Source organism: Phacochoerus africanus, chromosome X (genome assembly GCF_016906955.1).
Source record: "Phacochoerus africanus isolate WHEZ1 chromosome X, ROS_Pafr_v1, whole genome shotgun sequence".
NCBI classification, from domain to species: Eukaryota; Metazoa; Chordata; class Mammalia; order Artiodactyla; family Suidae; genus Phacochoerus; species Phacochoerus africanus.
In genome coordinates this window covers 44,761,498-44,786,610 of record NC_062560.1, presented here as the reverse complement: position 1 = coordinate 44,786,610, position 25,113 = coordinate 44,761,498, and the positions used below count along the sequence as shown (strand labels likewise).

At 40.4% G+C, this 25,113-nt stretch overlaps 1 protein-coding gene across 2 annotated transcripts; it reads left to right on the top strand.

Moving 5' to 3' along the window:
- Positions 1-1,126: 1,126 nt before the first annotated feature.
- ZNF630 (zinc finger protein 630) lies at positions 1,127-23,754 on the top strand. 2 transcript variants are annotated; one of them, XM_047765435.1, is made up of 4 exons: positions 1,127-1,458; positions 20,958-21,084; positions 21,335-21,430; positions 21,625-23,754. In XM_047765435.1, the coding sequence occupies exons 1-4, from the start codon at positions 1,438-1,440 to the stop codon at positions 23,349-23,351; spliced, it is 1,971 nt and encodes a 656-aa protein (XP_047621391.1). In that variant the 5' UTR covers positions 1,127-1,437; the 3' UTR covers positions 23,352-23,754. The 2 variants fall into 2 exon arrangements, with proteins under 2 accessions (XP_047621391.1, XP_047621390.1); XM_047765434.1 differs by lacking the exon at positions 1,127-1,458 and adding an exon at positions 1,491-1,711.
- Positions 23,755-25,113: the final 1,359 nt, after the last annotated feature.

Below are 25,113 nucleotides of genomic sequence, written 5' to 3'. Positions count from 1 at the left end.
ACTTATAAGCTTTCTGCTTTTGCAAAACAAATATTTCCCTTTTCTTTTCTTCCTTTTGGCTTTTTAGGGCCACACCTGCTGCATATGGAAATTCCTAAGCTAGGGGTCTAATTGTAGCTGTAGTCGCCAGCCACAGCCACAGCCATGTGGAATCCAAGCCGTGTCTGTGACCTACACCACAGCTCACCGCAACAACAGATCCTTAACCCACTGAGTGAGACCAGGGATTGAACCTGCATCCTCAATGGATACTAGTCAGATTCGTTCCCACTGAGCCACAACAGGAACTCCCAACATTTCCATTTTCAAAGCCTCTCTGGATTGACTTTGGAACTGGGCCACGATTCCACCATCAGAGCCCTCCTGGTTTGACCTTGAAGTGAACTTTTTGATAAGTTTTCTCCATCCACACACCCTGGTGGGGGTCTTGAACCCTAGGATATTCTTAAATACTGCACCATCAGGGATCCTCTATCTTGTATATATAGAACTTACGCATTTGTTAACTATTCAATTCTGTTCTGGGCTGACTTCAATCTAGCGCTTTGTTAAGTTTTCTAAAATCGATGCCCCTTAGGTTTTACCTTGAACCTCTGACTCTATTAACTCAGTTTTTTTTTTTTTTAAACGGTAGCACCTGTGGGCTAGGGCTCCAATCCGAGCTGCAGCTGAGGGCTACGTCACAGCCAGGGCAACGCCGGATCCCAGCCGCATCTGCGACCTAAGCCGCAATTTGCGGCAACGTCGGATCCTTAACCCACTAAAGGAGGCCAGGGATCCAACCCGCATCCTCGCAGAGACAACTGTCTGGTTGGGTCCTTAACCAACTGGGCCACAACGGGAACTCCAACTCTTTCAGATTTCCAATGGGGTGCAAAAGGCCGCCCGCTTTAAAGGACGTGGGCAGAAAGCCTAGGCTGTGATTGACAGGAGGGGGCGGGCCCTTCTGTGTTCGAAGGAGCCAATGGAAGACCAGGGACGCAGAGAAGTCAGGGCCCTGACTGACAGGAGGAGGCGGGCCTTGACCTGAGGAAGGAGCAATAGGAGGGCAGGAGGGCGGTGATAGGCTCCGTGTGGCGCGCAGGGAGCGTGTTCTGAGTTCCCCAAGCGAATACTAACTTTATGTTAAAGTATTCTTCCTTTTTTCCAGAGGCTTTGGAAGTGAGGTTCCTCAGAGCAGCCTCTGAGGCAGTGCTTCCACTATCTGGCCTTAGCACGCCCCCTCTCCCCCCACCGGGTTCCCACCGAAGGCCGCAGCAGGTCGTATCGCCACGCCTTCGCTCAGGAGGTGCCTCTGCTGAAGGCCGAGAACGCCCATTCTCCCGCCCGGGACAGTCGCGGCGCTCCCGAGCCGCACACTGCTTTCGAAGCACCGGTTCCGAATACTCTGCCTCGGAAATATCACGGGCTCCAAAACGCCTATTTCCCCTGGCTGGAATGGCAGCCTCCAGAAGCAATGTGAGGCACTAGCCACTTCTCGGCCGGTTCCCGCGTTGCTGGCGCAGAGCGAATGACGTCATTTTTGTTACTGGCAGAGCTGGGCTCAGCGGCTGGTTCTGAGCGGGCAAAAGCTAAGCGAATGCGCCATCCAGACCCACCGAAGAGGGCTGGAAGGGGAAGGGATTTTCGGGGGATGTTGAGCCCATTTGTGCAAGCTGGGAGCCCGGCCTGGCTTGAGAAGGAGCTTTTGGGTCCTGAGAGCAGAGTCAGGGTGAGGGGCCCGGCTGAGTGATGGGGGGCTGTGTGGTCAGTGACGGGATCTTGTGGAAGGACGAATGAGGGGTCCTTTGGACTGAATGATGTGAACATCAGTGATGGGGTCTGTAGGATCAGGGATAACGGTGTGCGGGATATGCGATGGAGACTTTATGGGGGTGGCGTGAAAGGGGATCTGTGAGGTGAGCAATGCTGTCTGTAGGGGGAAAGATGGGATTTCAAGGGGATGACTAAAGGGGGCCTATTGGGTGAGTGAAAAGGGCTCTGGAGTGAGTGAATCTGTCGAGTGAGCAATAGGAGGTCTGTTGGGTGAGTGATGAGGGTCCATGGGTATAGGAATGGAAGTGTGTAGGGAGGGTCACGTTGGGATCCTTTGGGGTGGCTCTTTGAGATCAGTAATACATCCGTGAATAAACAAAAGTCCCAGCCCTTGTGGTTTCGATATTGTAATGGAGGAGTCGGTCAGTGAGGATTTGATTTATGTTTCCCTAGTGGCTACCTTTTCATATATGTATTGATCTCTTCTTGGAGATCCTGTTTTGTGAAGTGCCTGTTCAGATCTTTTGCTCATTTTTATATTGCATTGTCTGCCTTTTCCTTATTGATTTGTAGGAATTGTTTTCATATATTCAGATTCCACTCTTTTATTGGTGATACGTGTTTTGCAACTATCTCCTTATTTTTTGGTTTCTCTTTTTCATCTTGTGGCTTTGAATATTAAGACTTTAAGGAGTTCCCATCATGGCTTAGCGGTACTGAACCTGACTAGTATCCATGAGGATGTGGGTTTGATCCCTGGCCTTACTCAGTGGGTTAAGGATCCAGCATTGCTGTGAGCTGTGGTGTAGGTCACAGATGTGGCTTGGATTCCTTGTTGCTGTGGCTGTGGTGTAGGCGGGCAGCTACAGCTCCAATTCGACTGCTAGCCTCGGAACTTCCGTATGCCCCGGGGTGTGGCCCTAAAAAGACAAAAAAAAAAAATTAAGTTAATTTTAAACTGTAAAGCACGATGTAATTTTAACGTTTTCTTATTCTTGAGTTAAAAAACAATGTCATCTGTAACTTAGAAGGAGAATTAATTTTGTAGAGCATCCAGAAGCAGACTGAGGGTTGCATCTCTGAAAACCGTGGTGTCACAACAGCTAGGGAGTTGTTCTCTGCTTTTTGTTTTGTTTTCTCTCTCTCTCTTTCTTTCTTTCTTCTTTTTAGGACCAAACCCACGGTATAGGGAGGTTCCCAGGCTAGGCATCCAATCAGAGCTGCAGCTGCCAGCCACAGCCACAGCCACACCAGATCCGAGCTGCACCTGTGACCTACGCCACAGCTCACAGCAATGCAGGATCCTTAAGCCACTGAGAGAGGCCAGAATCAAACCACAACCACATGGTTACTAGTTGGATTTGTTTCTGCTGCAGGACCACAACGGGAACTCCTGCTTTTTATTTTCTTACCACCTTGCCCTCTAATCACTGGCTGTGTGCTCTTAGACAAGTTACTTTCCCTGTCTAGGCCTCAGCATCCTCTCTAGGAAATGAGGATGATGGCAAGGCCTCTCCTGTGAGGCTTGGGGTGATAATTAAGTGAGTTAATACCTGATTATTACCTATTCACTATTTTGTAGCACTGATCTTGTATATATTTAATGGATCTTCCATGAACTCAAGGTCAGAGCTGTTCCTGTGATACCCAAGAAAATCCAATGAAAGAAATTAAACACCAAGTAATAAGATTGTGTCAGGTAGAGTTGAGCCTTGGAAGGCCACAAGCCATGCTAATATCTTGGGGGATGGAAGTTTGTTTGTTATTAGACAGTTGGGGCATGATCTTGTGGCCTGACTCTTCCTCATTTTGTGGCTATTTTTCCAAGCCATTATCTTTATTTCCATAGTACTACATAGTTTATGGAAATTTTAAAACATTCACAAAAATTGAGGGAACTGTATAATGAACCCCCGTTATGCACATCATGCAGCCTCATCAATCATCAACTCATGGCCGATCTTGTTTCACTTAGACCAGCGGATGGAAAACTGCAAGCAGTGGGCCAAATCTGGCTCATTGCTGTTTTTATACAGCCATAAACTAGGAATGGTTTGCACTTTTTTTTTTTTTTTTTTTTGCTTTTTAGGACTGCAGGTGTGGCATGTGGAAGTTCCCAGGCCAGGGGTCGAATTGGAGCTACAGCTGCTGGCCTACACCACAGCCACAGCATCGAGGGATCTGAGCTACATCTGTAACCTACACTGCAGCTTGCAGCAACACCAGATCCTTAACCCACTGAGCAAGGCCAGGGATTGAACCTGTGTCTTCATGGATACTAGTCAGATTCTTAACCTGCTGAGCCACAACGGGAACTCCGGTTTGCACATTTTTTAATGGTTGGAAAAAAGTCAAAAAAAGGATGATATTTTGTTGTATATAAAAATGATGCAAAATTCAAATTATAGTACCCACAAATGAAATTTTATTGGAACCCAGCCAGTGAGCTTAATTGCTTTGTGTGTTGTCTGTGGCTGCTCTCAACCCGTAACAGCAAATCTGAGTAGTTGCTGCAGAAGCCATAGGCTTCACCATTCTGAAGTATTTGTTATTTGGCTCTTTACAGAAAAAGTTTGCCAACCCCTAACCTAGACCACCCATTCATTTCTTCCTCCAAGATTTTTTCCTTTCTTTTTAATTGAGGTATAACATAAAATGCACAAATATTAAGTATACAGCTCATTAAATTTTACATATATATTCCTTATTATTTTGAAACAAATCCCAGACATATTGTTTTATCCATAAATACTCCATTATGTATCTGTAAAAGATCAGGACTTAAAGGTCTGTATCATTATTCAAGGTAAGATAATTATTAACAATAATATCTTCAGAGCATCAGTAGTTAAATTCCTTAATAGCAAATATCTACCCAGGGCTCAAGTTTTAATGATTATCACAATGATTTTTTTTTTATCTGTTCAAATTAAGCTTCCAGACAAGGTTACATACTTCACATTTGGGTGCTGTTATTTCTTTCTTTTTTTTCTTTTTTTTTGGTCTTTTTGCCTTTTCTAGGGCTGCTCCCTCGGCATATGGAGGTTCCCAGGCTAGGGGTCGAATCGGAGCTGTAGCCACTGGCCTACGCCACAGCCACAGCAACTCGCAATCTGAGCGGCGTCTGTGACCTACACCACAGCTCATGGCAATGCCAGATCCTTAACCCACTGAGCAAGGCCAGGGATTGAACCCGAAACCTCATGGTTCCTAGTTGGATTCATTAACCACTGCGCCATGATGGGAACTCCGGGTGCTGTATTTCTTGAGCCTCTTAATTGTCTATAGTGTTACTTTTAGTGATTACCTGCCTTTCCATCCTTTTGAGGACATTTTCTCAGTCCTCAGTGCCTAGGCATTAAGGTTATTTTCAACATTAGGGCATTAAAGACAAAGCTGTGATGAAGGTTCCTGCAGTTAAATCTCTGCACACATCTATGATTATTACCTGAGGACAAAGTTCTAGAAATGGAATTACTGGTCAGATGAGAACCACAAGTTTTCAATGAATGAACAAGCAACATACTTCACATCCAGCTACTGAAGTGTTGATAACCCAGCTTGGTCTCTGAAGACTCCTATATCTGCCCAACCCAGATTGCTTTCTAAAGAGGAAAAGAAAACGATTGAGTCCCAGATAAGTTGTTTATTTGTTTCCCACTTGGTTTTCTCAGGATAAAATGGGAAAGGGCAATTAGGTGAACATAAGAATTAGGTAAATTTAGAGGGAATAGAAGATTAAGATGCAGGTAAAATTGCTGTGGAGGTATACAGATCATCTTTTCTTACTACATATAAAGTGAGCTAAACACTCTCTGTGAGCTTCCTGGAAGCCACAGTGAAAAGGGCAAACACAATCAGGTGATTTGCATTCGCCATCAGGAGAAATCTGTTCATCACTCCATATCCTCAGTAAGTCAAGATTTCTGGGCCTTGAGTCTAAGAAATTTTATTGTTGAGTTTTCTTAAAGGGCAGTGGTTTTTAGCTCGCTGTGCTATCTTGTTCCAAAGAAGCTGTTTTTAGTTAAAAATTTCTGGCAGAGTCTAGGAATGTGCGTGGTTTTCTGGTTCTCTGTGGCTCCTCTGCTATCATCTCAGTGTTTGTGGAGTCACGCTCTAATTCAAGGGCATCTCCTTTGCTCTTCCAGTTGAGTATTATTTTTTTCTTCTTGCAAGGGTAATGTGTATGTGGGGCTAAGAATGTAAACCATATAGCAAAGTAAAAAAATCAGGAAGTGAAATATCTCCGCAGTCTAACTTCTGCCTTCTTCCCTGGCATAAACGGTATTATGTAGTTTGGGGATGATCCTTCCAAACTCTATTATTTACACATTTAACCTACTCTATATGTGTAGGTGCATATGTAAAAATATGTGTGAGAGATCATATTATTTTCATGTATTTTCCTTAACCACACCAAAAACACACCATATTTTCTGTTATGCAACTTTTTTTTTTTAACCTCTTGGTGAAATATATCCAATAAATGTAGCTTGAATACATTTTATTGTAGAAATTTCAATTTTGAACATGTACAAAAATAGATTTTTTGTTTTGTTTTGGGCTGGGTACATGGCATGCAGACGTTCCTAGACCAGGGACTGAACCTGCAACATAGCAGCAACCCAGCCACAGCAGTGACAATGCTGGATTCTTTTTTTTTTTTTAATATTACTTTTGCTTTTTTCTAATCTAGTGTTTATTTATTTATTTATTTATTTATGTCTTTTTGCCTTTTGAGGGCCGCTTCCCACGGCATATGGAGGTTCCCAGGCTAGGGGTCTAATCAGAGCTGTAGCCACCGGCCCACACCAGAGCCACAGCAATGCCGGATCCTTAACCCACTGAGTGAGGCCAGGGATCGAACCCGCAACCTCATGGTTCCTAGTCGGATTTGTTAACCACTGAGCCACAACGGGAACTCCAATGCTGGATTCTTTTTTTTTTTTTTAACCATTAAATATTTTATATAGCATAATAAAAAGAATAACTTAACTGGTAAGAATAACAAAAATAATATACCCTCTGAAAATAAGTAAAATATAAAATGCATAAATTGGTTAATAAACAGGGTAACTATATAAATATGTCCTCACGATTTGTTACTTCTTATTGATTCTTCAGTATAGGCATTACACCATTCTAGGTGATGTGATAAACAAAACATTATAGACCTTACATTGTACCATGGAGAGAAATGGTTATTAATAATACGATTGTAGAACTGTATTATTTAATTGTACAGTTGCATTATTTAATTATAATTATCATAACTTCTTTGATGGAGAGGAAATCAGAATCAGATATAAGAAGACTTCAGCATTTGAAGAATAATGTCAAATGATCCCCTTCATGGTGGATTATGCACTTATTTACTCTGAGATATATTTCTTCTCCAGAGATTCCTTGTTTGTGTATCAATTGCAGATTTTTTGTTTGCAGTTATTCTGAAGTTTTGATATAAGAGTCTATATGTATATGAGATTGTTTTAAGTTGTCGTTCTCTTAATTGCAAGTTCATCTCCAGTGTCCTGCATTTGTACCACCTCTTCTCATGATTCCTGATTTTGGTGGTATAATTGTGCATGGATGATTTCGTATCTTTACTGTATATATATACCTTTACTGGTGAGCCTTGTCATTTGTGGAATTTTTGTTTCCTGTTGCTGTCTTTTCTTTTCTTCCTAGAGAAGTTCCTTTAGTATTTGTTGTAAGGCTGGTTTAGTGTTGCTGAATTCTCTCAGCTTTTGCTTATCTGTGAAGGTTTTGATTTCTCCTTCAAATCTAAATGAGAGCCTTGTTGGATAGATTAATCTTGGTTGGAGGTTTTTTTCTTTCATCACGTTATCATGCCACTCCCGTCTAGCCTGCAGAGTTTCTGCTGAAAAATCTGCTGATAACCTTATTGAGGTTCCCTTGTATGTTACTTGTTTCTTTTCCCTAGCTGCTTTCAAGATTTTGTCTTTAATTTTGGTCAGTTTGATTAATATGTGTCTCGGTGTATTCCTCTTTGGGTTTATTTTATATGGTACTCGTTGTGCTTCCTGGATCTGAGTGAGTGGTTCCTTTCCCATGTGAGGGAAGTTTTCAGCTATTATCTCTTGGAATATTTTTTCTGTCCCCTTCTCTTTCTCTCTTCTCCTTCTGGTACCCCTATAATATGGATGTTGGTGCGTTTCATGTTGTCTCAGAGTTCTCTGAGACTCTTCATTTGTTTTCAATCTTTTTTCTCTTTTCTGTTCTGCATCCATAATTTCCACTAATCTGTCCTCCACCTCACTTATTCGTTCTTCTGCCTCCTGTATTCTGCTGTTAGCTGCCTCTAGTGAATTTTTTATTTCAGTTATTGTATTTTGCATCTCTTCTTGTTTAAGTTTTATATCTTGTATCTCTTTGGTCAGTGTTTCCTGTACGTTATCCATCTTTGCCTCCAGTTTATTTCCAATGTCTTGCATCATCTTCAGCATCAACAATCTAAAGTCTTTTTCCTGGAGGCTGAGAATCTCCTCATCACTTAGCTGTTTTTCTGGGGTTTTTCCTTTCTCCCTCATCTGAGTTATAGTTCTCTGTCTCTTCATTTTTATAGGTTTTTGGTGTGGTGACCTTTTTACAGATAATAGGGTTGTAGCCTCTCTTACTTCTGGTGTCTGCCCCCCTTGTGGCTGAAGTCAGTGTGGGGGCTTGGTGTAGGCTTCCTGATGGGAGGGGCTGATGCCTGCACCCTGGTAGGTGGAGGTGATTCTAATCCCTCTGGTGGGTGGGGTTTAGTCTCTGGATGGGATTAGAGGCAGCTGTGTGCCTGAGGGGTCTTTAGGCAGCCTGTTTACTGAGGGGCGGGGCTGTGATCCCACCTGGATTGTTGTTTGCCCTGGGGCTTCTCAGCACTGACTGACAGGTGGGGCCAGATTTTCCCAAGATGGCCACCTCCAGCGAAAGGCACAGCTGCTGAATATTCCCAAGAGCTTTGCTTTCAATGTCCTTCCTTCACAACAAGCCACATTCACCCCTGCTTTCCCAGGATGTCCTCCAAGAACTGCAGTCAGGTTTGACCCAGATTCCTATGGAGACCTCACTCTGCCCTGGGATCCAGTGCACGTGAAAGTCCGTGTGCGCATTTTAAGAATGGGGTCTCCGTTTCCCCCAGTCCTGTGGAGCTCCTGTGCACAAGCCCCACTGGCCTTCAATGCCGGATGCTCTAGGGGCTCTTACTCCCAGTGCTGGATCCCCGCACGTGAGGGTTTGATGTGGGGCTCAGAACTCTCACTCCTGTAGGTGAGTCTCTGTGAACCAGTTAGTTTTCACCAATGCTGGATTCTTAACCCACTCCCCCAACATAGATGTTAGGGAAGTCCTTTGTACTTCTCAGCCAGCTGCAAATTTTATCATCAGGTGGCCGGACTTGCTTTATCTAACATGTGTCTCCACACACCCCTATCATCATTGCCATCATCATCACCATTGTAACCATCATCATCACCTAGCTGGTCCCTTACTAATATTTTGCTTAGGATTTTTACTACTATGCTCATGAGACATGCTGGCCTCCCATTTTCCTTTCTTGTATTATTCTCATCTTGTTCTGGCATCACAGTTATATTGGCCCCATATAACAATTTGGGAAGTATTATCTGGAAGAGTTTGGGAAGGTTAGTATTTTTTCTTTCTTACATGTTTGGAAGAATTCGCCAGTGAAGTTATTAGGGTGCGGAGTTTTCTTCATAGGTAGGTTTTATTTTTTTAGTTTTTTAATATTTTTTTTTGGTCTTTTTAGGGTCGCACCCATGGCACATGGAGGTTCCCAGGCTAGGGGTTTAATCAGAGCTGCTGCCGCCGGCCTACACCACAGCCACAGCAATGCCAGATCCATGCCACATCTGTGAACTACACCACAGCTCATGGCAACACCGGATCCTTAACCCACTGAGTGAGGCCAGGGATTGAACCTGCAACCTCATGATTCCTAGTTGGATTTGTTTCCGCTGCACCACAATGGCAACTCCGTAGGTAGGTTTTAAATTATGAATTCAATGTATTTAAAAGATATAGTACCATTCAAATTACCTTTTTCTTTTTATGTTGGATTTGGTAAATTGTGATTTTCAAGTAATTTGTCCAGTTTGTCTAAGTTAGGGGTCAGTATAAACTTTTTCTCCCCCCCCTTTTAAAAGTGTTTAAAAATTTAACGAAGAGGGTAAGATAAATACACAAATTGGAGTTCCCACTATGGCACAGTGGGTTAATGATCTGGTTGTCGCTGTGGTGTTGCCAGTTTGATCTCTGGCCTGGTGCAGTGAGTTAAGGATCCAGCGTTGCTGCAGCTGTGCCCTAGGTTGCAGCTGTAGCTCAGATTCACTTCCTGGTCTGGGAACTTCCATATGCTGGAGGGGCGCCCAAAAAAGAAAAAAAAACCCCACATATTAATAAATACAGAATGTGGTAATAAATATGTTATGAGAGAGATACAAGCAAAACATTGACCAAGGTTAAAAAAGGCAAAAACCTAACAACAGTGAGTAAAGTGTTAACTTCTCTATATTCCACTAGACTAGACCATTCTTAGCATGTCCAGTTCCCAATACAAAATAGGCATTTGATAAATGTCTTTTTGAGTGAACAAAATGATCATGTCTCTTCCCAGGTCTCAACAAGCTGCTAATGACCTAGTCTACAATTTCTTTTTCTTTCTTTCTTTCTTTCTTTCTTTCTTTCTTTCTTTCTTTCTTTCTTTCTTTCTTTCTTTCTTTCTTTCTTTCTTTCTTTCTTTTTCTTTCTTTCTTTCTTTCTTCCTTCCTTCCTTCCTTCCTTCCTTCCTTCCTTCCTTCCTTCCTTCCTTCCTTTCCTTCCTTTCCTTCCTTTCCTTCCTTTCCTTCTTTTCTTTCTTTGTCTTTTTGCCATTTCTTGGGCCACTCCCTCGGCATATGGACGTTCCCAGGCTAGGGGTCAAATTGGAGCTGCAGCCGCCAGCCCACGCCAGAGCCACAGCAACGCGGGATCCGAGCTGCGTCTACAAACTACACCACAGCTCACAGCAACGCTGGATCCTTATCCCACTGAGTGAGGCCAGGGATCGAACCCGCAACCTCATGGTTCCTAGTTGGATTCGTTAACCACTGAGCCATGACGGGAACTCCTATTCTTTATTTTTTTTCTTTTTGGCTTTTTGCTATTTCTTGGGCTGCTCCCTCGGCATATGGTGGTTCCCAGGCTAGGGGTCGAATCGGAGCTGTAGCCACCGGCCTACGCCAGAGCCACAGCAACGCGGGGTCCGAGCCGCGTCTGCAACATACACCACAGCTCATGGCAACACCGGATCGTTAACCCACTGAGCAAGGGCAGGGACCGAACCCGCAACCTCATGGTTCCTAGTTGGATTCGTTAATCACTGCGCCACGACGGGAACTCCTTTCTTTTTTAAAATTGAATTTTATTATCATTATTAGTATTTTTTAGGGCTACACCTGCGACACATGGAAGTTCCTGGGCTAGGGGTCAAATTGGAGCTGCAGCTGCCAGCCTATGCCACAGCCTTTTTTTTTTTTTTTGGTAAAATTTTTCTGTAGATGACCAGATGGAAATATTTTTGGCTCTGTGGGTCATATGGTCTCTGTTATAGTCACTCAGATCTGATATTGTAGGTTGAAAGCAGCTATAGATAATATGTAAATCAATGAGCATGGCTGTGATGCAATAATATTTTATTTATGGACACTTGAAAGTTGAATTTCATATAATTTTCACATATTACAAAATATTCTTTTTACCTTTTTTTCCCCAACCATTAAGAGTGTAAAAACCACTCTTAGCTTGTGGGCCAGATTTGGCCTGTGGACCATACTTTACTGTCCTCTGATCTGCATTCTCAAATTTCTTGTCATAAAATAGGTCATAGTATCCTTTTGTTATTCTTTTAATGTTTGTAGGATACCAGCCTCTTGTTAATGGGCCTTTTTTATTGTTTCTAGTTTTTTTCTTTGATTAGTAATAGTAAGAATAATAAGAATGATTACAGCCACTGTTTTCTGAAGGCTTACTGTGTGCCAGGCACCATTATAATAAATTTTAATGGAATTAACTCATCTAATTTACCCGGGAATGCTTTGTGCTAGGTACTATTATTAATAATCCCTATTTTTTTCAGATGAAGAAATTGAGGCATGGCTATATAGTTCTGGCTAGTATATAGTCTAGCCAGAACTATAAAGTGTTGAAGTCATAAATAAGGAAACAACCTTATAAATACATCTTTGTGTATTTGTCAAGCACTTATGGAGGTCAAATTCTTAGACATGAGTGTGCTAGGTCAGAGAGCAAGCATGTTTAAAATTTAAAGTGTATTTCTCAAATTCTATTTTTATTTTGAGTGTTCAGTTTCTACATGTGGCTATAAATAATTTACTAGGAGGTCTATTTCCCAATATTTCCCCACTACCAGATAGCATTAGTGCTTTTCATTCTTGCTATTTTTATGGTTGAGCATTATATCTTATTTTCATTTGCTTTTCTTTAATGATTAAATGAGCATCAGCATATTTTCACACATCATTTGCCATTTTGTGTTTCTCTGCAAATCTCCCCTTCTTTACTTTTGCTTATTGCTTCCTAACACCTTTTTTGTATAAGTAATATGAATTTTGGAGTACATATTAAAATTTTTTTTTGGCTGGGCGGCGATTTGTCTCTCAACCTTGTTGCCTGTCCTCGAGGGAAGGTGTTTTGGCCATGTTTCTTTCCTGCTGTATCCCTAGTGCTTAGAACAGTGTCTGGTATTCAGCACGTGCTTACTGAGTGGATGAATAGTTTTTTCACTTAACAGTATATCTTTTTTAATAATTTTTATTTTTTCCATTAGAGCTGGTTTACAGCGTTCTGTCAATTTTCTACTGTACAGCAAGGTGACCCAGTCACACATACATGTGTACATATTTTTTTCTCACATTATCATGCTCCATCGTAAGTGACTAGGTATAGTTCCCAGTGCTATACAGCAGGATCTCATTGCTTATCCATTCCAAAGGCAGTAGTTTGCATCTATTAACCCCATATTCCCAGTGCATCCCCACCCCGGCAACCACAAGTCTTTTCTCCATGTCCATGATTTTCTTTTCACTTAACAGTATATCTTAGAGATTGTTGTATATCTTAGAGATTGTTGCATATCTTTCTATGTAGAGTTTCCTTATTGCTCTTTATGGTTCCATATGGTATTTCCTTGTGGGGATTGAAGCTTAATTGATTCATCCAATCCCCCATGAGGCTGTTTCCTTTTTTATGCTATTATAAACAGTACTATAGTGCAGTACCTCCAAATGTGCTCTTTTGGTCACATACATGAAACTTTATATAGAATAATTTCTAGAAATGGAATTGCTACTCAGGGGATATGTACATTTAAAATTTTGATGGGGGAGTTCCCGTCGTGGCTCAGTGGTTAGTGAATCCGACTAGGAACCATGAGGTTGTGGGTTTGATCCCTGGCCTTGCTCAGTGGGTTAAGGATCTGGTGTTGCCATGAGCTGTGGTGTAGGTCACAGACGCTGCTTGGATCTGGCGCTGCTGTGGCTCTGGCATAGGCTGGTGGCTACAGCTCTGGTTAGATCCCTAGCCTGGAGACCTCCATCTGCTGAGGGTGCGACACTAGAAAAGACAAAAAAAAAATTGAAAAAATTAAAAAATTTTGATGCATATCGCCAAATTAATTGCCCTTAAAATCTATTGTACCAGCATATACCCACAATCTGTGTGCTTAACATCTTCACCAACTCAGTAACTTATCAAACTCTCATCTTCAATATTATATAAAGGAAACATAATGTCTTGTTTTAATTTGCATTTCTCTTCATGTGAATGAAATTGAGCATCATTTTCCATGTTTAGAATTCTCATTTGCGTTTCCCCGTCTGAACTGAAGGTCATGTCCTTTGACTGTTTTTTAAAAATGTTAAGTTGTTGGTCTTTTTCTTCTTGCTTTATAGGAGCTCTCTCTCTCTATATTGAGGACATTAGCTCTTTGTCCATCCTCTGGGTTGTGCATATATCTTCTCCCCAGTTCATTGCTTGTGCTTTGTTTATGATGTATTTTGCCATGCAATTCATAAAGTAGTCAAACTGATTAGTTCCCCTTTGTGGCATCTGTGTTTTATAGCATACTTTTGTTAGAAGAGTCTTCTCCATTCTACAATTCTTTTTTTTTTCTTTTTCTTTTTCTTTTTTTTTAATTTTAGTTTTTTTTCAGGGCCGCACCTGCGGCATATGGAGGTTCCCAGGCTAGGGGTCTAATCGGAGCTATAGCTGTCGGCCTATGCCACAGCCACAGCAACACCAGATCCGAGCCACGTCTGTGACCTATACCACAGCTCATGGCAACACCACATCTTTAACTGAGCGAGGCCAGGGATCAAACCTGCAACCTCACGGATCCTAGTCAGATTCGTTTCTGCTGTGCCACGGCAGGAACTCCTACAATTATTTTTTGAAAAACAAATCTAGCTCTCCTGTCTTTATTTTATGGATTCTTTTTCTTTGTATAAATTTTTGTTAGATCTAAATTTTATTTTTGTGAATAGTATGAAATAGTGTATCCAACTTTCGATTTCATTTAATAACTACCCAATTTTTTAATTTCCCCAATACATTATTTTTTTTTCTACTGTACAGCATGGTGACCCACTTACACATACATTTTTTTCTCACATTATCATGCTCCATCATAAGTGACTAGATAGAGTTCCCAGTGCTATACAGCAGGGTCTCATTGTTAATCCATTCCAAAGGCAATAGTCTACACCTATTAACTCCAACCTCCCAGTCCAACCCACTCCCTCCCCCTCCCCCTTGACAACCACAAGTCTGTTTTCCAAGTCCGTGATTTTCTTTTCTGTGGAAAGGTTCATTTGTGCCTTATATTAGATTCCAGATATAAGTGATATCATATGGTATTTGTCTTTCTCTTTCTGACTTACTTCACTCAGGATGAGAATCTCTAGTTCCATCCATGTTGCTGCAAATGGCATTATTTTATTCTTTTTTATGGCTGAGTAGCATTCCATTGTGTATATATACCACATCTTCCTAATCCATTCATCTGTCAATGGACATTTAGGTTGTTTCCATGTCTTGGCTGTTGTGAATAGTGCTGCAATGAACATGTGGGTTTATGTGTCTTTTTCAAGGAAAGTTTTGTCTGGATATATGCCCAAGAGTGGGATTGCTGGGTCATATGGTAGTTCTATGTATAGTTTTCTAAGCTACCTTCATGCTGTTCTCCATAGTGGTTGTACCAGCTTACATTCCCACCAACAGTGCAGGAGGGTTCCCTTTTCTCCACACCCCCTCCAGCATTTGTTATTTGTGGACTTATTAATAATGGCCATTCTGACTGGTGTGAGGTGGTATCTTGTGGTAGTTTTGATGTGCCTTTCTCTAATAATTAGGGGTGTTGAGCATTTTTTCATGTGCTTGTTGGCCATCTGTATATCTTCCTTGGAGAAATGTCTATTCAGGTCTTTTGCCCATTTTTCCATTGGGTTGTTGTCTTTTTTGCAGTTGAGTTGTATAAGTTGTTTGTATATTTTAGGGATTAAGCCCTTGTCAGTGGCATCATTTGAAACTATTTTCTCCCATTCTGGAAGTTTTCTTTTTATTTTCTTTTTGGTTTCCTTTGCTGTGCAAAAGCTTGTCAGTTTGATTAGGTTCCATTGGTTTATTTTTGCTTTTATTTCTGTTGCTTTGGGAGACTGACCTGAGAAAACTTTTGTCAGGGTGATGTCAGAGAATGTTTTGCCTGTGTTCTCTTCTAGGAGTTTGATGGTGTCTTGTCTTATATTTAAGTCTTCCAGCCATTTTGAGTTTATTTTCGTGCATGGTGTGAGGGTGTGTTCTAGTTTCATTGATTTGCATGCAGCTGTCCAGTTTTCCCAGCAATACTTGCTGAACAGACTGTCTTTTTCCCATTTTATGTTCTTGCCTCCTTTGTCAAAGATTAATTGACCATAGGTGTCTGGGTTTATTTCTGGGTTCTCTATTCTGTTCCATTGGTCTGTATGTCTGTTTTGGTACCAGTATCACCCTGTCTTGATGACTGTGGCTTTGTAATATTGCCTGAAGTCTGGGAGAGTTATGCCTCTTGCTTGGTTTTTGTTCCTCAGGATTGCTTTGGCAGTTCTGGGTCTTTTATGTTTCCATATAAATTTCTGGATTGTTTGTTCTAGTTCTGTGAAAAATGTCATGGGTCATTTGATAGGGATTGCATTGAATCTGTAGATTGCTTTGGGTAGTATGGCCATTTTTACCATATTAACTTTTCCAACTCAGGAACATGGAATATCTTTCCATTTCTTTACATCTTCTTTAATTTCTTTGATTAATATTTTATAGTTCTCAGCATATAAGTCTTTTACCTCCTTGTTCAGGTGTATTCCCAGGTATTTGATTTTTTGGGGGGCAATTTTAAAAGGTATTGTTTTTATATTCCTTTTCTAATATTTCATTTTTAGTATACAGAAATGTGACTGATTTTTGAATGTTAATCTTATGTCCTCCTACTTTGCTGAATTTGTTGATCAGTTCAAGTAGTTTTTGTGTGGAGTCCTTAGGGTTTTCTATATATAGTATCATGTCATCTGCATACAGTGAGAATTTTACCTCTTCTCTTCCAATTTGGATTCCTTTTATTTGTCTGATTGCTGTGGCTAGGACTTCTAATACTATGTTAAATAAAAGTGATGAGAGTGGGCATCCTTGTCTTGTTTCAGATTTTAGCTGGAAGGCTTTCAGCTTTTCTCCATTGAGTATTATATTTGCTGTGGGTTTGTCATAAATGGTTTTTATTATGTTAAGGTATGTTCCCTCTATACCCACTTAGGTAAGAGTTTTTATCATGAATGGCTGTTGGACTTTGTCAAATGCTTTTTCTGCATCTATTGAAATGATTATGCGGTTTTTGACTTTTCTTTTGTTAATGTGGTGTGTGACATTGACTGATTTGCATATGTTGAACCATCCTTGTGAACCTGGGATGAATCCCATCTGGTCGTGTTGTACGATCTTTTTGATATGTTGTTGGATTCGGTTGCTAAAATTTTGTTGAGAATTTTTGCATCTATATTCATCAAAGATATTGGCCTATAGTTTTTTTTTTGGTGGTATCTTTGCGTGGTTTTGGAATTAGGGTGATGGTAGCGTCATAGAATGTCTTTGGGAGTGTTCCGTCTTCTTTAACCTTTTGAAAAAATTTAAGGAGGATGGGTATAAGTTCTTCTTTGTATGTTTGGTAGAATTCGCCTGTGATGCCATCTGGTCCTGGACTTATATTTGTAGGGAGTGTTTTTATAATATATTCAATTTCATTTCTAGTGATTGGTCTCTTCAGTTGATCTATTTCTCCTTGATTCAGTTTTGGCAGACTGCAAGTCTCTAGAAAGTTGTCTATTTCTTCTAGGTTGTCAAATTTGTTAGCATATAATTGTTCATAGTATTCTCTCATGGTTTTTTGTATTTCTGTAGTATCCATTGTGACTTCTCCATTTTCATTTCTTATTTTGTTTATTTGGGTTTTTTCTCTCCTCATCTTGGTGAGTCTAGCCAGAGGTTTGTCAATTTTGTTTACCTTTTCAAAGAACCAGTTCTTGGTTTTACTGATTTTTTTCTGTTGTTTTTTTAATCTCTATTTCATTGATTTCCTCTCTGGTCATTGTGATTTCCTTTATTCTGCTGATTTTAGATTTTGTTTGTTCTTCTTTTTCTAATTCATTTAGGTGGTGGGTTAAGTTGTCAATTTGAGATTTTTCTTCTTTTTTGAGGAAGGCCTGTATTGCTATGAATTTCCCTCTGAGCACTGCTTTTGTGGCCTCCCATAGATTTTGAGTGGTTGTTTCTTCATTATAATTTGTCTCAAGGTATTTTTTTTTATTTCCTTCTTGATTTCCTCATTGACCCATTGGTTTTTTAGTAGCATGTTGTTTGGTCTCCATGTAAGCAGTTTTTTCTCATTTCTTTTCCTGTGGTTGATTTCTACTTTCATGACATTGTGGTCAGAGAAGATACTTGAAATAATTTCTGTACTCTTAAATTTGTTGAGGTTAGCTTTGTGCCCCAGTATGTGATCAATTCTTGAGAATGTTCCATGTGCCCTTGAGAAGAATGTATATTCTGATTTTTTTGGATGTAATGTCCTGAAAATGTCGATTAAGTCTAACTTTTCTGTTGTGTCCTTTAGGATCTCTCTTGCCTTATTGATTTTCTGTCTAGAGGATCTGTCCAGTGATGTGAATGGGGTGTTAAAGTCTCCCACTATGATTGTATTCCCATCAATTTCTCCTTTTCTGTCTGTTAGTATTTGTTGTAGGTACCTGGGTACTCCTATATTTGGGGTGTATATATTGATGATTGTAATATCCTCTTCTTGAATGGATCCTTTAACCATTAAATAGTGTCCTTCTTTGTCTTTCTTTATGGGCTTCGTTTTAAAGTCTATTTTGTCTGATATGAGTATCACAACTCCTGCTTTCCTGTCTTGTCCATTGGCATGAAACATCTTTACCCATCCACTCGCTTTTAATCTATATGTGTCCTTTGCCCCTGAGTTTCTTGCAGACAGCAGATTGAAGGTTTTTGCTTTTTCATCTAATCTGCTACTCTGTGTCTTTTGATTGGAGCATTCAGTCCATTGACATTTAAGGTGATTATTGATAGATATGTATTTATTGCCATTTTAAACTTTGTTTTCCAGTTGATTCTATGTTTCTCTTTTCTTTTTTTGGTTGGATGGTTTCCATTTATTTTATGCTTGAGTACTTTTCAGTTTTTGTGAATATAATGTTGAGTTTTGATTTGTGGTTGTCCTGTTTTTTTAAGTATGTAATGCCTTCCTATGTCTGCTTCCTTAGCTTGATAGTCATATAGGATCAAATGCATCATTAAAATAAAAAAATGATCTATATTTTCTTACTTTCCTTCCCCAAATTGTATGATTTTGATGTCTTTTTTTTTAACATCTTCATGTTTAGTTCTGTATGTTGGCTTATTTAAGTGACTTCTTTCCAGCTGTGGTTTCCTCCATCCTAATTCTTCTTCTTTTTTAATTTAGAGAAGCCCTTTCAGTATTTCTTTTAGAATGGGTTTAGTATTGCTGTACTCTTTTTAGCTTTTGTTTGTTGGAGAAATTATTTATTTCCCCTTCTATTTTAAATGATATTCTTGCTGGATAGAGTATTCTAGGTTGAAAATTTTTTTCCTTTCAGCACTTTACATATATCTTGCCACTCCCTTCTGGCCTCTAGTATTTCTGTAGAGAAATCAGCTGATAGCCTAATGGGGGTTCCCTTACAATTAATGCTTTGCTTTTCTGTTATTGCCTTTAGAATCCTCTCTTTATCTTTATTTTTTGCCATTTTTATTATAATATGTGTTGGTGTGGGCCTGTTTGAGTTCAACTTGTTTGGGACCCTCTGTGCTTCCTGTATCTTGATATCAGTATCCTTTAGATTTGGAAAGTTTTCAGCCATAATTTCTTCAAATATATTTTCAATCCCCTTTTCTTTTTCTTCTCCTTCTGGAATTCCTATTATGCATAGATTGGCCTGCTTTATATTATCCCACAGGTCTCTTATATTGCTTTCCTGTCTGCTGTCCTGATTGGGTGATTTCCATTATTCTATCTTTCACATCACTAATTTATTCCTCTGCATTATTCATTCTGCTCTTTATTGCCTTTAACTCAATTTGTGTCTCTGAAAATGAATTTTCTAGTTTTTCTTGGCTCCTCCTTATATTTTCTAGTTCCTTTCTAAAGGAATCTGCATTATTGTTCATAACCTCTTAATTCCTTCAGTATTTTCACTATCTCACTTTTGAACTCAAAGTCTGTCAAACTGCAGAGGTCTGTTTCATTGTTGACTGATTTAGGTGAATTCTCCTGTTGCTATAACTGGGAATAGTTTCTGAGCTTCTTCATCTTGCTTGTGTTTTTCTTTTTCTGTGAGTTTGGGGAAGCCAAACTGTAGTCTTGTAAGGCTACTTCTGTGCAAGAATAACCCTTTGTATTTTTGGTGTGGGAGTTTGAATATTTGCTGTCTCTTTCTTTGGTGTGAGCAGGCTGTTATCCCCAGGATGCTCAGTGTGTTTTCAGGGAGAAGGAGACAATGGGTAGGACCATTAGTCAATGCCTGGTCATTGGGCTCTCAATAGCAGCAAGGACCTGCAGGGATGTGGTGCAGGCTACTCCTAGTTGCAGGGCCCCAGGAAGTGGTAATGAGCTCTAGGCAGATCTACAAGGTGACCAGAGCATTTGGCAGTAGCAGCAGCAGGGTGCGTGAGTTCCCAGGGGAGTGAGAGCAACAACAGCTTGTGTTCAATTGCAGTGCCCTGCTCTGAGGTGATTGGAATCGCAGGTGGTGCCTGTTCAGGGGCCTCTAGTGGGAGTGGGCCATGACCATCTCTAGAGTCAGTGATAACTGTGGTGGTTTGCCCCTGCTACCTGTAGACCATGCATGAAACAACCCATCTCACTTAGCCCACATAGGAGATGCTATACAGGCTGCTCCTAGTTGCAGGATCCTGGGAAGTGACAGAGATCAGGCATGTGGGTACTGCTTGGAGCGTTTGGCTGTGGCAGCAGCAGGGCGGGTGTGTTCCCAGGGGTGTGAGAGCACCAACAGGTAGTGTTCAGTCACAGTGCCCTCCTCTGTGGTGTCTTTGAGGTGAATGGGGCTACAAGTCGTGTCTGTTCATGGACCCCTAGTGGTGGTGAGACACTCCCACCTTTGGAGCCAGACATAATTGCCGTGGTTTGCCTCCGCCTCCTGTAGACCATGCCAGAAGCACCTCATCCTGCTTAGCCCTCACAGGAGGTGCTGCACAAGCTGCTCCTAGTTGTAGGTTCCTGAGAAGGGACAGTGATCAAGTGCTGGGCACTGCCCAGAGTGTTTGGCAGTGGCAGCAGCAGGGTGAATACCCATTTTTGAATAATCTATCTTTTCTGCATTTATTTGAAATGCCACCTTTATTATATATTAAATTTCCCACTTTATTTGCCTTGATTTTTTGACTCTCTATTCTGTTTCACTAACTATTCTTGCTAATTGCAGGATTTTACATTGTTTTTCTCATTAAGTATGTTACACAAAGTGCAAAGTAGGGCTCCTACAGGTATTGCAGTGGTAAAGGTAATTGGAATGAGCAGATTGTACAGGAATATGCTGTTATAGGAACCCCTGACATTTGAGGATGTGACTGTGAACTTTACTCAAGAAGAGTGGCAGCAGCTGGACCCTGCTCAGAAGACGCTACACAGGGATGTGATGCTGGAGATCTATAGCCACCTGGTCTCTGTGGGTGAGGGCAAATTCTCTGTGTAACAAAGAATCAAATCCTCTTTATCTCTAAGAGCTGTCAAGATCATGACCTTTATGATTTTCCATTAACAGAATGTTTTATAGTTTCAGTTTTTATGTTTACATTTTTCTTATATCTGGTATTGATTTTTGTGAGTTAAAGATCTGTCTTTGCTGGGAGGTCCCTGAAACTGTTTCTTATCCTCATGAGTTTCATAGCTGCCAAGGCCATTGTCATTTTCCCTTAACAGGGTTTTCAGGTATAAAACCAGACATAATCTCCAAGTTGGAACATGGAGAGGACCCATGGATCAGAGAGAGTGAGTTGCCAAGGTGGACCTACTCAGGTAAGTGAGATTTGGAGAGATGGCTAAGAGGACGTTTTCTTCTTCCCTGATATGAACAGCCTCTTTTCTTCCTTCAAATTCATCAGGTCTCCTTTTAGACATCCACTTTACATCAGTCATTCTCTTAGAACTTCTGTTCATTTCTGTTTTCTTTATGGTGTCTGTTTGATTTTACCTTTTTCTTCTTCTTTCAGACAGAGAGAAAAGCCCTGACTCTTTCCAGCAGATCATTTCTGGAGAATTTTCATTTCAAAGGGAGATATTGGAAAGAACCTCAAGGGATAATTCATTGTACTCTATCTTTAAAGTCTGGCATATTGATGGTCAGATATATAGATATCAAGGAAACCAAGGTAGAGCTTTGAGACAAATCACAATCTTCAGCCATGAGACAATGACCAAGAATAGAGGCCCTAAATTTAATACATTTGGAAAAATATTCAGTGGGTGCATAGACCTTGATCCTTCAAGTAAAACACTCCATCACTTTGATTCATGTGAAAAGAGCTTGAAATCTAATTTAGACTCACTGACTTGTAATAGGAGCTGTATAAGAAAGAACCCCATTGAGAGATTTGGATGTGGGAGACTACCTAGCTATAGTTCTTCCTGTTATATGCCTGAGAAAATTCACATCAGAATGAAATCCCATGGACCTAGTCAATGTGAAAAAGTTCTCAGTCAAAAACAAGCCCATATTCAGTATAAGAAAGTTCAAGCTGTGGAGAAACCCAATGTTTGTAGCGTGTGTGAGAAGGGCTTTATTAAGAAGTCACAGCTTATTATACATCAAAGAATTCATACTGGAGAGAAGCCATATATATGCGGGGATTGTGGGAAAGCTTTCAGTGAGAAATCACACCTCGTTGTGCATCAGAGGATTCATACTGGGGAGAAACCCTATGAATGTACTGAGTGTGGGAGGGCCTTCTCCCAGAAGTCACCCTTTATTGTTCATCAGAGAGTCCACACGGGAGAGAAACCTTATGAATGTTTTGAGTGTCAAAAAGCCTTCTCTCAGAAGTCACACCTCATTATACATCAGCGAGTTCATACCAGAGAGAAGCACTTTAAATGCCATGAATGTGGGAAGGCCTTCTGTGAGAAGTCCCACCTTATTATACACCAGGTAACTCATACTGGAGAGAAACCCTTCGAATGTACTGAATGTGGGAAGACCTTCCCTCGGAAAACGCAGCTTGTCATCCATCAGAGAACGCACACTGGAGAAAAACCCTATAAGTGTAGTGAATGTGGGAAAACCTTTTGCCAGCAATCCCACCTCATAGGACATCAAAGAATTCATACAGGAGAGAAACCTTATATATGTACTGACTGTGGGAAGGCTTTTTCCCAGAAATCACACCTCACTGGCCATCACAGGCTTCATACTGGAGAGAAACCTTATATATGTACACAATGTGGAAGAGCCTTCTCTCAGAAATCACCTCTTATTATACACCAGAGAATTCATACAGGGGAGAAACCATATGAGTGTAGTGAATGTGGCAAAACTTTCTCCCAGAAATCACCCCTCATCATTCATCAGAGAATTCATACAGGGGAGAAGCCCTATGAGTGTACTGAGTGTGGAAGTGCCTTTTCCCTGAAGTCACATCTTATTATACATCAGAGAGCTCATACCGGAGAGAAACCATATGAGTGCAGTGAATGTGGAAAGGCCTTCTGTGAGAAGTCTCTGCTAGTTGTTCATCAGAGAATCCACACTAGGGAGAAAGCTTCTGAATCTACTGACTATGGGATAACCTTTTCCTGGAAATCACAGATGATCACATACCAGAGAATGCCCATGGGGGAGAAACCCTCCAGATGCAGTGACTGTGGAAAGGTCTTCTGTCACCAGAGACACTGCACTGGACATCAGAATCCACGTAAGAGAGAAACCTTATATACTTACTGATTGCGGGAAGATTTTTTTCCCAGAAGTCAGACTCAGTGTGCATGGGGAAACTCACATTGAACAGAAATCTTCCAGGTACGTTGGACATGAAAAAAAATGTGACCAATATGGGGAAAGAATCTGAAAGCCAATGGATATGTGTATATATAACTGAGTCACTTTGTCATACAGCAGAAATGATCACAACCTTGTAAATCAACTCGACTTCAATAAGACTAAAAATTGTGGCACCTCCTTAACTGCAGAAGACTCAAATATTCCTAAGTATGTTCGATTATCCTTCTACAGAATGATTATGTTCAGGCCTTTAGAGTGTTTTCAGTACTGTAAATATGGGATGGATTTGCTCACCCTTAAAGTATTTCAACTCCCTTAGCAGAATAAACATGTCTGGAACAACTAACATTGCTTTCGTGTTTGATCTTTAAAAGTATAGAATTCTCCTATGAATATATTTGGACATGATGCATTATTTTGAAAACTATCTCTTTGTCATCTTTATTTCTTCATCTTTTCTCTGTTTAGATTATATATGTATTTATATTGATATATCTATCCATATATAGACACATGCAGTCTTTCTAATTTCCATAAAAATCACCCATTTCCTCAAGGCTGTTAATATATTTGTGAAATTTTGAGTAACGTAGTCTCTTATGATTCACTTAGTTTTCTCTAAATAGTGATTATTTCTCCAGTATCATTTCACATAGAGTGTATTTGTGATGTCTTTTTCCTCAATTAGGGAAACTAATGCTGGCATTTTATTTACTTTACACCTCTCACCTAAGATCAGTTCTTTTTTTTTTGTCTTTTTGCCTTTTCTAGGGCCACACCTGTGGCATATGGAGGTTCACAGGCTAGGGGTCTAATCGGAGCTGTAGATGCCAAACCTACGCCAGAGCTACAGCAACGCGGGATCCGAGCCGCGTATGCAACCTACATCACAGCTCACAGCAACTCCAGATCCTTAACGCACTGAGCAAGGCCAGGGATCGAACCCACAACCTCATGGTTCTTAGTCGGATTTGTTAACCAGTGAGCCATGATGGGAACTCCTAAGATCAGTTCTTATCTTTATATCAGTTCTTATCTGATTCATTCATTTGTGCTCTTTTTCATTACAGTCTTTCCATTTGCTTTTCTATTTTTTCTAACTTCTTTAGTTGAATGTGTAAATCAATATCACCATTTTTGGTTTATTTATAGATTGTATTTTGGGCTATGTATTAATCTGAGAACAATTTTTAGCCATTTGTGGTCTAATCTGAGGGCATTCTGCTTTGGGGTAGGCGAATCCTACTGTTAAGCCAAATTTTGTTAGTAGGTATTACCGATCTATGTAGTCTTAGGTGTCCTAGCATGTTTCCTGTTATGCATCCTATTTTCATTGCTTTTATGTCTTTTAATCTTTCATTATGGGGCCCTGACTTCCTTGTTACTGCTTTGGATATGTTACTTGTGTCCCAGAGCATAGCAAAGGGAGGAATGCTTCTAAAGGATTTTCAGGAAGCTAACATAATCCTGATATCCATAATCTTGATAATCCATAAGACTTGGGAGATGAGATTTGAGGCTGAAAAGAAATATGATGGCAGGACTGTGGCTATAAATGTTGAGAGGAACTTTTTTTAAAAAAAAAAACCGAAACTTTTCCACTTAATGCTGGGATTTAAGGTAGATAATTTCCTTTCCAGTCTCTTGGGCAGAGGAGGTTTTCTTATTTCTAGCTCATTCTTCCAGTGAGCATGACGAATTTTAA

Bases quoted from the DNA above. Each gene is read 5' to 3' on its own strand.
- ZNF630 (XM_047765434.1), top strand. From the start codon at position 1,511: ATGACGTCATTTTTGTTACTGGCAGAGCTGGGCTCAGCGGCTGGTTCT. The intron at 1,712-20,957 runs GTGAGGGGCCCG...ATGCTGTTATAG, and splicing joins GTCCTGAGAGCAGAGTCAGG to GAACCCCTGACATTTGAGGA. The intron at 21,431-21,624 runs GTAAGTGAGATT...TTCTTCTTTCAG, and splicing joins GCCAAGGTGGACCTACTCAG to ACAGAGAGAAAAGCCCTGAC.